At 37.2% G+C, this 14,240-nt stretch overlaps 1 protein-coding gene across 1 annotated transcript; it reads right to left on the bottom strand.

The window, feature by feature from the left end:
* Positions 1-5,072: 5,072 nt before the first annotated feature.
* Positions 5,073-7,592, bottom strand: LOC101979530 (olfactory receptor 145-like). The gene is made up of 2 exons (XM_013346166.1): positions 7,584-7,592; positions 5,073-6,011 (listed from the first exon to the last, which is right to left on the bottom strand). The coding sequence occupies exon 2, from the start codon at positions 6,003-6,005 to the stop codon at positions 5,073-5,075; it is 933 nt and encodes a 310-aa protein (XP_013201620.1). The 5' UTR covers positions 6,006-6,011; positions 7,584-7,592.
* Positions 7,593-14,240: the final 6,648 nt, after the last annotated feature.

The raw sequence follows: 14,240 nt of genomic DNA, 5'->3' as shown, positions 1-14,240 counted from the left end.
CAGAGAGGGAAATTAGAGAAGCATCACCTTTCATGATAGCCACAAATAGCATAAACTATCTTGGGGTAACTCTGACCAAGGATGTGAAAGATCGATTTGAAAAGAACTTTAAGTCTTTGAAGAAAGAAATTGAAGAGGACACCAGAAAATGGAAGGAGCTCCCTTCCTCCTGGATTGGGAGGATCAACATAGTAAAAATGGCAATTCTACCAAAAGCAATCTATAGATTCAAGCAATCCCCATCAAAATCCCATCAAAATTCTTCACAGATCGGGAGAAGACAATAATCAACTTTATATAGAAAAATATAAAACCCAGGATAACCAAAACAATCTTATACAACAAAGGATCATCTGGAGGCATTACCATACCCGACTTCAAACTCTACTACAGAGCTACACTATTGAAAACAGCTTGGTATTGTCATAAAAACAGAAGAGTCTACCATTGGAATCAAATAGAAGACCCTGACATTAACCCACAAACCTATGAACACCTGATTTTCAATAAAGGAGCTAAAAGTATACAATGGAAAAAAGAGAGCATCTTCAACAAATTGTGCTGGTAAAACTGGATGTCAACCTGTAGAAGAATGAAAATAGATCCATATCTATCACCATGCACAAAACTCAAGTCCAAATGGATTAAAGACCTCAATATCAGTCCGAACACACTGAACCTGATAGAAGAGAAAGTGGGAAGTACTCTACAACACATGGGCACAGGAGACCACTTCCTACGTATAACCCCAGTAGCACAGACATTAAGGACCTCATTGAATAAATGGGACCTCCTGAGACTGAGAAGCTTCTGTAAAGCAAAGGACACTGTCGCTAAGACACAAAGCCAACCCACTGACGGGAGAAGATCTTCACCAACCCCGCAACTGACAAAGGTCTGATCTCCAAAATATATAAAGATCTCAAGAAACTAGACCGTAAAAGGCTAATCAACCCAATTATAAAATTGGGCATTGAGCTGAACATAGAATTCTCAACAGAAGAAGTTCAAATGGCCAAAAGACACTTAAGGTCATGCTCAACTTCCTTAGCGATCAGGGAAATGCAAATCAAGACAACTTTAAGATACCATCTTACACCTGTCAGTTGGCTAAAATAAAGAACACCAATGATAGCCTTTGTTGGAGAAGTTGTGGAGAAAGGGGTACACTCATCCATTGCTGGTGGGAATGTAACCACTCTGGAAAGCAGTGTGGCGGTTTCTCAGGAAATTCGGGGTCAACCTACCCCTGGACCCAGCAATACCACTCTTGGGAATATACCCAAGAGAGGCCTTATCATACAACAAAAGTATATGCTCTACGATGTTCATAGCAGCATTGTTTGTAATAGCCAGAACCTGGAAACAACCTAGATGCCCTTCAATGGAAGAATGGATGAAGAAAGTATGGAATATATACATATTAGAGTACTACTCAGCAGTAAAAAATAAGGACTTCTTGAATTTTGCATACAATTGGATGGAAATAGAAAACACTATCCTGAGTGAGGTAAGCCAGATCCAAAAAGAGGAACATGGGATGTACTCACTCATATTTGGTTTCTAGCCATAAACAAAGGACATTGAGCCTATAATAGTGGTCCTAGAGAAGCTAAATAAGGAGAACCCAAAGAAAAACATATAGGCATCCTCCTGAATATTAACCTTCATCAGGCGATGAAAGGAGACAGAGACAGAAACTCACAGTGGAGCACCAGACAGAAATCTCAAGATCCAGATCAGGAGCAGAAGGAGAGGGAGCATGGGCAAGGAACTCAGGACCGCAAGGGGTGCACCCACACACTGAGACAATGGGGATGTTCTACTGGAACTCACCAAGGCCAGCTGGCCTGGGTCTGGAAAAGCCTGGGATAAAACTGGACTCTCTGAACATAGCGGACAATGAGGACTACTGAGAACTCAAGAACAATGGCAATGGGTTTCTGATCCTACTGCACGCACTGGCTTTGTGGGAGCCTAGGCAGTTTGGATGCTCAACTTGCTAGACCTGGTTGGAGGTGGGGGTTCCTTGGACTTCCCACAGGACAGGGAACCCTGATTGCTTGTCGGCCTGTCGGGGGGGGGACTTAATTGGGGAAGGGGGAGGGAAATGGGAGGCGGTGGCGGAAAAGAGACAGAAATCTTTAATAAATAAATAAATTTAAGAAAAAAAGAAAAAGAAAAAGAATATTATGCTGACCAGTCAAGATACCACTATCTTAAAACTTTAAGTAACCCATATGAAATCACAGAAGCTATGAATTTGGGGGGGCTAAAATTATTTTGGGTGGCAACTCAGACAGTTTGTTCAGTATAGATAGACAGAAAAGTGGATTGATAGCCAGACACACAAATAAACAAATAGATGAACAGACATAAAATTTTGGTATGCCCATTTATTAATGTCTGCTGAGCATTAGAATCAATACTGATTTTTTTCCCACAAGTATCAAAATACTCATCCTTTCAAATAAAGCTAAGCCAATGTATTCACCTATGGAGCTCCATTAAAATTGGTGGGTTTCTTACTGCACCACGTAGGAAAGATGAGGTTGGTGGTCTCCTCAGAACACTCAGTCAACACCTTTCACCATTATCAGTGAGGATGTGTCTGCCCTACTATAACTGAAAAATGTTATAAGAACTTCCTTGCTTTCATTGTCTTCTGCATTAACTTAAAGGGTGAATGTGATATTGAAGCATTGTTTTCTTTAATTTTCTTTGTTTGCTTATAACAGATATATTCAGGAGTTCTATGTATAGATGTACAAAGGCTCGTTCACTCTAAAAGTTTCAAAAGAATCAGCTTTCATTAGCACCTCATACACATTGACAAATTGGCATAAACAGAATCTGTCATACAACTGGATAATGTTACAACAGAAAATTTCCATTTTCACAGTTTTTCATCCTATATGACCTGTGTAGCACTTAAGAATAATGCTAATTAAAATACTTAGTTATTTCTACTCATTTTTATTAAGAACATTCATATGGGTTTTTTGGTCAAATAATGAAAAAGCATTTTTCAAATGATTAGGGTTGCCTTTTTCCATAATTCATGAAGTTTCTTCTTTTGTGTCTTTGACTTGTAATTTAGAACATTTATAATCTTCTGTACATCATCCATTGGTAAGCAAAATATCTCCTTTAATTGCCAACTTGTAAGATATGTCAGCCTCCTTAAAAGCTATGACAAATATCTAATTTTGCACCTTTATGTAAAGTCTTGTGTGTCTGTTGGTCATATTTTCATATCTAGATTCAACAATACCAGCGTAAATTATGCTCTTAACATCTAACTGTATGCACTGGGTGCCAGGATGATGAGAAATTTAAGACACTAAAAAACAAATGAAACTACCACATGATGGAAAGACTTCCAATGCTCATGGACTGGTAGTTTTAATATTGTGAAAAAGGCCATAATAGTAAAAGCAATCTACAATTCAGTGAAATCTGCATCAACATTCCCTGAATTTTTCATAGAAAATGAAAACCCATGAGCACACCTTCCACATACAAGGTTATGTTAAATAACTTAAATGAACGTTGGCTTGGGTTTTGGGTGGAAGTTTGAACAACTTCTGAAGCTGCCCTAAATAAACTTTGACAAAATAGTTCAATTTACAAAAAAAAAAAAAGTGGTGACTATTATATAGTTAAATATTTACAAACTCTGAAGTGTGGAAGATGGCCTAGTCATGGAATATTCATCATTCACTCAAGGTATAATTTATATATTAATTAAAATAAACACACCTTTCTTACTAATATGTGAATTTTTCCTTTTAGAGCTGAGAAGTTTGACATGCTATTCAGAAAACTGCTTCAGGGGCCGAGAAAATGGCTCACTAAGTAACGCCCTTGTAGCTCAAGTGTGGAAACCCAATTCCAGATCCTCAGAATCCACACAAAGCTTGGTGTGCTAGCTGAAAGCTGCCATATCAATGTTCTGAAACTGAGAAAAGAGGTAAATATTTATAAGTGAATGTACTACTAACAGGGGAAACCTATCTTTGAGCAACAAGAAACCCTATCCCCAAAACAGGATGGAAAATGAATACTGACATCCAAGCTTTCCTCAGATCTTTTTTATACTTTGTAACACACATACACACACACATCTTTCTTTCTGCATCTCTTTCTTAACTCAAACACACTAGAAACAACTAATATATTAAAATAAATTTATTTAAATTATTATAAGTACTTACATTGTAGTTCTTTTTCTTGTTATATGTATAATATACCAATATGTCTATGTAAAAAGTTATGTAAAAAGTTCTTTTTTAAAATTGCATTGCAAAAGGAAAAAGTCTAAGAATCTCTGATTTAGTAATGCTTGAGTGAGTATAGGCTATGATTATCTAATTCATATTTGTTGATTAGCTTTTGCCAACTTGGTACAAACTAAGTCACCTGGGAAGACAGAACCTCAGCTGAGGGATTGTTTCCTCTAGATTTGCTGTGAATGTAAATTGAGAGGCAATTTCTTGGTACATGACTTATGTCAGATGATCCAGCCCATTGTAGGAAGTAATACTACTGGGCATGTATAAGCAAAGCAAACCTCTGAAAAGAGGCCACTGAGAAGAATTCCTCCATTTTGTCTGCTTCAGCTCCACTTCAATGTTCTTTCCTTCACTTCCATAACTGCTAGACTGTAAGCTGCATGCCAGAGAAACCATTCCTTTACTTCAAGTTGCTTTTGGCCGGTGTTTTATCAAAAAAAAAAAAAATGGAGAAGTATCTTTTCATTGCTTAAGACCAGAAAATAATTTCCTTCTGTGGTTTACTTTCATTATTTTCAGTCTCATAATATGATGAAAAGCAGACAGAAGTTTTGTTTTATCATTATATACACATACATACACATTTTATTACATTATGCTGAATCTTATACATTTCTCCATCTGGTAATATTTTCTTTTGTTTCAATAAATCAAAAAATAAACTAAGAACATTTTCTTAGAAAAACAAATGAGATACAGAGCTGCCAAACAAATGTTTTCGCTAAATATAAACTGTATCTGTACTCAAAAGTGCAGCCATGAAGACATTGAACCCAGTCAAACCTTCCATTTTGCCAAGGTTTGTCTTAGGGCAACTTTAACATCTTTATTTCTCAAACTGTAGATTAAGGGATTCATCATAGGAACTACATTGGTATAGAAAACAGAAGAGATTTTTGCTCCATCCACAGATTCAGCAGAGGAGGGTTTGAAATACATAAATGCTCCAGAACCAAAAAACAGAGAAACAGCAAGGATATGGGAGCTGCAGGTGCTGAAGGCTTTGGACCTGCCCTCAGAGGAACTGATGCGGATGATACTTGAAAGGATGAAACCATAGGAGATAATTATGGTAGGAGTGGGAACAATGATGTTGATGATGACTACAACATAAGCTACAAGTTGATTAACATAGGTGCTAGTACAGGAAAGCTGGAGCAATGGGAGGATGTCACAGAAATAGTGGTTGATGGTGTTTGCATTACAGAAGGTTAATCTCAGCATGCATGCAGTGTGAGCTACAGCATCAGAAAATGCCATCAAATATGAACCAAGCATTAGATTTAAACAGACTTGAGGGGACATGACAACATTATACAGAAGTGGATTACAGATAGCTACATAGCGATCATAGGCCATTGAAGTCAGCACATAGCATTCAGAAACAACAAAAAAACAGAAGAAATAGAGTTGAGTCATACATTGCATATAGGAAATGACATTTCTCCTTAGTACGAAGTTCATCAACATTTTTGGAGTTAACACAGAAGAATAACAAAAGTCTATAAAGGACAAGTTAAAGAGAAAAAAATACATAGGTGTGTGAAGATGTGAATTCAGCAAAACTAGAATCATCAAACCCAAATTTCCCAATGCAGTGACCATATACATGGCTAGAAAGACAAAGAACAGCGGCATTTGGAGATCAGGCTGGTCTGTTAATCCTACCAGAATGAATTCAGTCACCAAAGAGGTATTTGTGGCATCCATCTTTTTCTAGGGCAATCTGTAGACTCAAGAAAAAGAGTTACATTAAACAATGATCCACACTAGAAACGGATCCTTAGCACCTGTGATTTATATTCTGGGAATGTTTTCTCTCAACCCAAATATATATGCAGAATCAACTATTAAAATCAAAAGCAAATTATTTTACAGTCTTAAGGCCAGAAGTATCAAATTTCAATATTATTTTTGATAAGAACATGCAATCAAAAGTGAAGAAAAAAATAAAAAGGAATAAAAATGATTCAAACTACGTAATTTGTTCTTTATTAGAACTCCCTTCACATCAATGATGTCTGAAGTAGAAGTCTTGGTAAATCAGAGCTGGCTTCTGCTGCTACAGATTCTACTCTTGTACTCTTCTATGGCATGAATTATAAGCATGTGTCTAAAATAAAACTATAAGAACAAAATTGATGTATCTGCTACTCCATGTCAGAGAGTCATCAATCCTGAAGATTTGAGTTCTGCCCATTCAGAAGAACCCTAATAGAGACGCTGCAATTCTAATAGCCAATAATGCCTCTTACCACTCTCTGATTCTCAAATGCTTTCTTCTGCTACTTTTACTTAGCCTCAAGTTGTATAGGATAGGGAAGAAACAGCATTTCAAAAGAAGACCATTCTACATTAGGAAACCTATTACTATGCCTAGAATCCATTCTCTCTCTCTCTCTCTCTCTCTCTCTCTCTCTCTCTCTCTCTCTCTCTCTCTTATTGTTTTCTCTTACAATACGTCCAAAATACACTAATACAGTACACCCCTCCCTCCACTCTTTCAAGATCTCCAATACCTCCCTCTCCTTCTGGTCCAGTACGCTTCGTTTCTTAGTTTCTCTTCAGAGAAGAGCAAGCCTCCAAGAGACAGAAACCAAACACAACAAAATAGGATACAATGATTCAAGGCAAAAGTCATCATAATGAGGCTGGACAAGATAACCCAAGAGGAGGAAAAAAGACCAAAGAGCAGGCAAAGGAGTCAGAAATACACCCATTCCCTTTGCTAGAAGTCCCAGTACAAACCTTAAAGAGCATTTGGGCTCCTATTTATCCCTGTTTATCTTGTAGAAAATTTCAAGTTCATATCTTGTCATTCCAGCAAGATATAGTTATGACTTAATGCCTTAAATATATTTGAATGATCTATGAATTTTAAAGAAATTATTTGAGATTATTACTTCAAGTCTTTACTAAAAGAAGGGAAAAATGATCTGTAATATCATATCATCACACTGCCAGTAGAGAAGGCTCTGAAGATTTCATGTAAGCTTCCCTGCAGACTACTTTTGCTTATAAGCAGAATAACAATGTGCCTGCCTCTTCCCCAGAGATTAGCATTTATTTAGAATAAGGAACTTTGGGATTATTTTACACTCTAGATGATAATCTGTCTTTAGATCTTAAGGGATTCAAAATTAGTCTTGTATTTTCTCTTTACTCCTCAGTGGATGTAAAAAGACAAAATATCATGTCCCCAATCATCTAAGCCTCTGTAGGGAATCTGTGACTTAGATTTGTTTCTGCATTTAAATGAGAATTGTCCACACTGTACTCTTTGCTTACCAAGTTCTGTATCTGATACATGTAGAGTGTTATAGTATGAAACCTTCAGTGCTGTCACATGAAACACAAGCAGTGCTTCTTTTAATGACTTATATATCTTGAGAAAGTGTTATTTATAAAACATATGCTAGAAATTTCTATTTGATTGTTCTGTTCAGTCAATGAGTCTTATTTTTTTCATTTTTCATACTGTCATTTTGTAGAAAAACCTTTCACCTTTAGATGCAGTACTAGTTATTTTCTTGTTGCTGTGATAAATTCCTGACAGAAGCAGACAGAAAAAATGGTTTACATGGGTTCATTGTCTGAGGGTATATTCCATCATGGTAGGGAAGCTATAACAGCAGCTCACGTCAAAAAGAATCCACATCCAAGAAACACAGATGAGAATTCCACAGTTGGGAGTCTTTATTCCCTTCAAGTACCGAACCATGGGATGGAGCTATCTATCCTTAATGTACCTTCCCAAACCTTCATTTTTGGGAACCAAACACTTTACTTAAAATTATCTCTCTGGCTCCATTATTTTATTATTTTTAATATTCTGTTATCTAGACTTATTTTATTAATTTTGTTTTTGAAGCTGTTCCTTGTTGGTACATGAAAATTAATTTTTTAGTGTTGACTGATATTTTATGAAATTTCCTTTCTAATTACATATATTTTGTTGAATTATTAGGATTTTCTCTATAATACCACATTCTCTGAAAACAAATATCATTATACTTCATACTTTCTAGTTTGGTGTGTTTTGTATATTTTCCTTGCCTAGTGGCCCTATCAATAACAACTTGAAATTTGCAGACAAATGGATGGATTAGGAAAAAATATATTGAGTGAGGTAACATTGATGCAGAAAGACAAATATAATATGTACTCACTCATAAGTGGCTTCTAGATTTAAAGCAAAGAAAAACCAGCCTACAATTCATAACCCCAGAGAACCTAGGCAGCAAAGACGACCCTAAGAAAGACATAAATGGATCTGCATAAGAAAGAGAAAAAGACAAGATCTCAAGAGTAAATTGAGAGCATGGGGGTCATAGGAGAAGGTAGAAGAGGAGAGGAAAGTAAGGAAGGGGACAGAGAATAATGTATAGCTTAATAAAAAATAACAATGAAAAGAAATACTTACACTGTGTTGAATAAAAAAAAAGAGCTTAAGTAGAGGGTGGATAGGCACTACAATGGCTAATAGCACTTATAGAGGACCAAAGTTTGGTGCCTAGCATCCAATTCAAGTGACTCACAATTGATTTTAACTCCAGATTCAGGAGATACTATGGGATACTCTGAATTCTACCAGTAACCTCCCCAAAATGTTTATAGACACACAACCACACAGATATAAATTTTTATAAAGGAAAGAGGTGAGGGATTTGGTTGATTATGAGAGAAAAGAGGGAAGAAGGAATTGTTATAACCTCAAAATTAAAATAAAATAAACATATATGGCTTAATAATTCTAAGAGTAGGCCATGATGGCATGACTGGGACAAAGAGGTATATTCACAGGCTCTGGGCAAACCACTTCAGTCTCCAAGTTGAAAACAGGATCTGACCCATCACCACAAGGGGATGGGCACTATTATGGAAAACAAACGTATGTTGTGTTGTGGGAGAGAGAGAGAGAGAGAGAGAGAGAGAGAGAGAGAGAGAGAGAGAGAGAGAATGAATGGTTCATTTTCTGTAGAAGAAGGCATATCTGAAGAAGTGAAAGTGGTGAGAAGAGGGTTGAGATGGGTGGTTTTATTGTTACTCAGGACCATGGTGATGTCTGGGCATGGACTGCTGCTAATGTCCATGTGTGGGTTCATGGTACTGATGCAGCCAGAGTCTGTGTTGGTGTTCTTGGCTCTTGATACTATGAAGGCTAGAGGACAGGGCTATAGAAAATGTGCCCCCACCCCTTACTGGCTGCAGCACTAGGGAAAACTGGTCCTGCCACTCACCTGCTGGAGCACTCAGAAGAGAGATTCCTATACCATACCTCATCTAGTAAACACAATAGAGTTGACACTGTTCATGGAATCATTGGTAAGCTGGCCCTGAGAATGTGAGGAGACCAGACCATGACCCCTCATCTGCCATGTATGTCATGGGTGATGGATGGAAACATGGGCTCTTCTCCTTATCCCTAGCTACCTGCAGCAGGTAGGGTCCCTGACCCAACCCATCATCAGTTGTAGCAATTTGAGTTGTTTCTGGACCTCACCTGGGCAGCAGAGTAGAGTTGATCCTGTAGATAGGGACATGGTGAGCCAGCCCTTAAGGTATGAGAGGGCATAGCTCATACTGCCTCTCTCATCTGCCGTGTGGTGATGGGATGAGGGAAAGAAGCCCTATCTTCTTGGTCCTACTGTGTCCAATTGGTCAGGGTACTGACACTCCCCTTAACCAGCTGCAACACTCAGGAAAATGGGTCCTGTACCTCATCTGGGCAGCATAGCATAGCTGACCCTGTTGACAGGGCAGGGCACAGGTAAGCTAACCCCAAGAACATGAGTACAAAAGATCTGGTCACAATCCTCATCTGCCATATGGTGCTATTGGAGTGGGGGCAAGAGATGCCCCTCCAGTGCCTCTATGAATGAGGCAGGTGGGAGAGCTGACCCTGAGGTCATAAAGGTATGAGAGCTTCTCCTGTCCCTCACCAGCAGCAGAACTCAGTAGAGCAGGCCATGCACCTCACCTGGTTTGCAAAATAGAATTAGCCCTGTTGGTAGGTGTGGTAGAGACAGCCCTGAAGCTGTGATTACGGGAGTGTTGTTCCTACTACTCATCTGTCATACAGTGATATGGGCAGAGGAGATATGTCCCCTTACTCCTAACCCCTCATTACCTACAATGGTAATTACCACTTAGCATCATCAGCACTCAGGAAAGTGGACCCTGCATCTCAACTGGACAGCACAATAGTGTTGGCCCTGTTGGCAGAGGCATGGCTGAGCTTGCCTTGATGGTGTGAGAGTGAGATAGTGAGCCACAACCACTCATCTGCCATGCGGTGGTGAGGAGAAGAGAAAGAGGGCTTCCTTCCCTTGTCCCAACCACTTGTGGTAGGCAAGGAAGATGGCCCTGCTGCTTACTGACTATATCACTCAGGAAAGTGTGCCCTGTATCTTGCCTTGGCCGTCCAGTAGAGCTGACCCTTTTGATGGGAGTGCAGGTAAACCTACTCTGAGAATGTAAGAATGGGAGATCTGGCCCCATCCATCATCTTTGATAAGGAGGCATGGGTTAGGAAGAGATGCCTCCCTCCACTTGACACCTGTGGTACTGGGAGAGCTGGCCCTGAGCTCATAAGAGCAGAACATCTGTCCCTGCCAGTGAATAGCTACAGCACTCAGGAGAGTAATATCTGCACCTCCCCTGGGTAACACAGTAGAACTGGCGCTAAAAGTGTAGGTGGGGGAATAGCTAACTCTGAAGGAATGAAAGCAAGAAAATTGGCCACACCCCTTGCTCATGCTACAAGATGTGAACTAGCCAGGGCAATGCTTGAAAGTTCACGCTGCTGGTGAAGACTGAGAGAACTGGTGGGCTCACCGTCAACAACTGCCTGGACCAAAAAGAGGATTATGAGTTGACCTACTCCAACATCTACCCATCTATGATCTGCTAGAATACATGAATGGACCGATCATGTAGATCGAAAGTTGAATGATTTCCACAACAGAGGGCAACAACAGGATATCCAAGGGGAGTAGTCCCAGGGAGAGCCCAGACTCAAAATATAGGAGATACCAGAGGCATCAACCTAGACCAATGACTCTGCAAAAATACTTGCCAGAAAATCTATATGTGTAAAAGAAAAAAATCTTAAAAGCACAATAGTGGTATGTATACCTTGGTGGTAAACAACATCTCAGGACAGAAATCATGTCTGCTACAGGAAACTTAGCCACCTATCCCAGGATAGTGAAGTCATAGATCAAAGAGGGGAATCTGCAGCTACTACTTTTCTAAACCAGCTTAATCCCTAAATACATTATAAATAGGCAACTAAGGTTTGCTAATGATGAGAGAAAATATCTTCCCCACTCAATGACAAAACAATTGGTCACCCAATACAACATAATCTGTAGCTGCACATATTCTCCATTCTACTGATCCCTCTGAACCGGTTTTTCTCCTCCCACTGGATCATGCTCACTACCTCCTGCAACCAGTTATATAATAGATATTCTGAGGCTTAATATCAGCAACATACTCTGGTTTATTAGCTCAGGCTTCCTGTTAACTAATTCTTACATCTTAAATTAACTCATTTCTATTATTTGCAACAAGGCAAACATACATACAAGCAAAATTACACAAATTAAGCATGTTGTATTATGTACATAGGAATTAATCTATAATACATAGAAATAAATGCATTTAAAAACAATGGGAAAAGGGCCATGAATTTAGAAGAAAGCAAGGAGCAGCACATGCGATATTTTAATGGAAAGAAATGGAAAGGGAAATGATGAAATAATATTATAATCTAAAAATAAAATATGGTTTACAAAGAAGTCTTCATATCTGTGACTATTAAATGGAATGAAATATGGTGGCTACAACAGAAGGTGTGCAGAAAGGAGGAACATAAGTTCTGATCAATGCTGCAAAGTCACATGGAAAACAAAATGGAAACCATACAGGCAACAAAAAATGCCACACTAGTGTTGTTTTTATTGACAATTGCAGGAATTATTTTCATTACTAGAAAAATAAATGTAAATTTATATTTATAGTAGGAAAGCAATTACGTTTTTTTATAATTATTCTTAGGTATGGTATTATACAGGCATATAGTATTGTATAAATGGTCAAGAAAAGAAGACATACTCCAGAAGGATCATAAAGAAGTTTTACAAACTCATATTTCCTCTATTGTGATACAGAAGATGTAAGGTTAGATTTCATAGCAGCGTCAATATCTATTTCAATATACTATGTTTAATATTTTAAATGTCCCTAATAATGATACTATATCTATTACTTGAAAATATTGAAAATTCAAAAAATACTATAAATATTAAGAACAATAAATAGAAAAAACTACACTGCCGAAGTATTGTAATTGAATACAAACTTTCTCTGAACCCAAACAACAGGCACCCAACATATATTTACAGTCAAATCTTCCTCCTGGTCAGAATTTTCTCAGGGCAACTATAAAATCATTGTTCTTCAAACTATTGACTAAGGAATTCATTGGTGAGAACCACACCGATGGGCTCACCAGTGGGCACATAACTGGATAATATCTCCTAGTCACCCAGAATACCACATTTGTATATGTCCACTGACTATTTGCATGTCCTCCATAGCATGTATTTTAAGACATTTATCCACTTATTAAATGGTAATAAATGGTCTTTAATGGTTGATATATTACTCTGTTAATTATATAACCTGTGTATATCTTAATTCGGTACCTATCCTACAAATATTATTCCAGTCTGATGGACCTAAGATATTTTATTGATACAAAGTACTCACTTAAATTAAGTTTATTTATCTTTTTTTCTTCTAGGTTTAATGTTTTCTAAATAAAGAATCTTAGCTTGCCCAAACATATTTTTAAAGATTTAGAATTTAAAGTTTATGTGTATGCTTTTGGACCATTTTGAGGAATGGACTTTTGTACATGGATTTCTTCATGGATATTTCTGATTTCAGAAGAAATTATTTTAAATATCTTCTTTGTCCAATGAAATCAAAATGATGATTTGTTGTAAATATATAAAATACCTACATGAAAATCTCTAACTCTTCTATTCCATCTTATGAGTTTGTGTACTTTTACAATACTATCATATTACACCAAATTACTAAACTTTTCATATAACTGTAACATTAAATTCTACTTAGAATTAGAATCCAAAAAAATGATCAAAGCTGCAAGTCATTTACTACAATAATTGTGGGGCTCATTCAGTAGGGAACACCTCAGATCAAAAGAGAAAAACCAGCCATTTAAAAGAGATGTAGAAGGATTAGGTGGAGATTTAGACTAAGCGCAGTTCTAAAAGGATCATAGGATTATTGGAAGGACCATAGGGAATCTTCAAGGAAGCATTTCCTATTACAATGGGATCTCTCTGGGAAGAAATTGTTCAGCCTTAATACATAGCAAAAAAACGAGCTATTATGTTTGAGTAAGACTGTGTGCGTGTGTACTCTGATGCATGTGAGATATAACAAAGTGAGCACTAGAGTTTATGTGAAGGAGCCTTGGATAAAGATTTACAGCCAACCATGCTACTCAAAGTTGTGTCATAAGGTTATTTAACGATATAATCAAAGTTAAAATATTTATTATATTTTATTATTACTTATGTTAGTAAATGCTTGCTGTACTATCCAAATAAGATAAATTATTTCTATGGGTACTTCCTTGTCTCACATATACTTAAATCCTAAAAAAAGAGATGGGAAATTATTGAAATAATAACATAATAATATGGTATAGCCTCTGTGCTAAATATGATTATTGTGATATCAAGCTACAAGAATACCAATAATAATTTGAAATGCCATAGAAATATATGTCAAAAACCACTTTAGTACAAACAAAAATAAAATACAGTATCATTTTAAGAATCTTTAAATTTAAATTTTAATTATTTTATTTTACTTGGAGTTAGGATATGAATCTGCTAAGAA

This window comes from Microtus ochrogaster, chromosome 5, assembly GCF_000317375.1.
Source record: "Microtus ochrogaster isolate Prairie Vole_2 chromosome 5, MicOch1.0, whole genome shotgun sequence".
Lineage (NCBI taxonomy): Eukaryota > Metazoa > Chordata > Mammalia > Rodentia > Cricetidae > Microtus > Microtus ochrogaster.
Note: the sequence above shows the minus strand (reverse complement) of the source record. Positions and strands in the feature narration are given on the sequence as shown.

Bases quoted from the DNA above. Each gene is read 5' to 3' on its own strand.
- LOC101979530 (XM_013346166.1), bottom strand. From the start codon at position 6,005: ATGGATGCCACAAATACCTCTTTGGTGACTGAATTCATTCTGGTAGGA.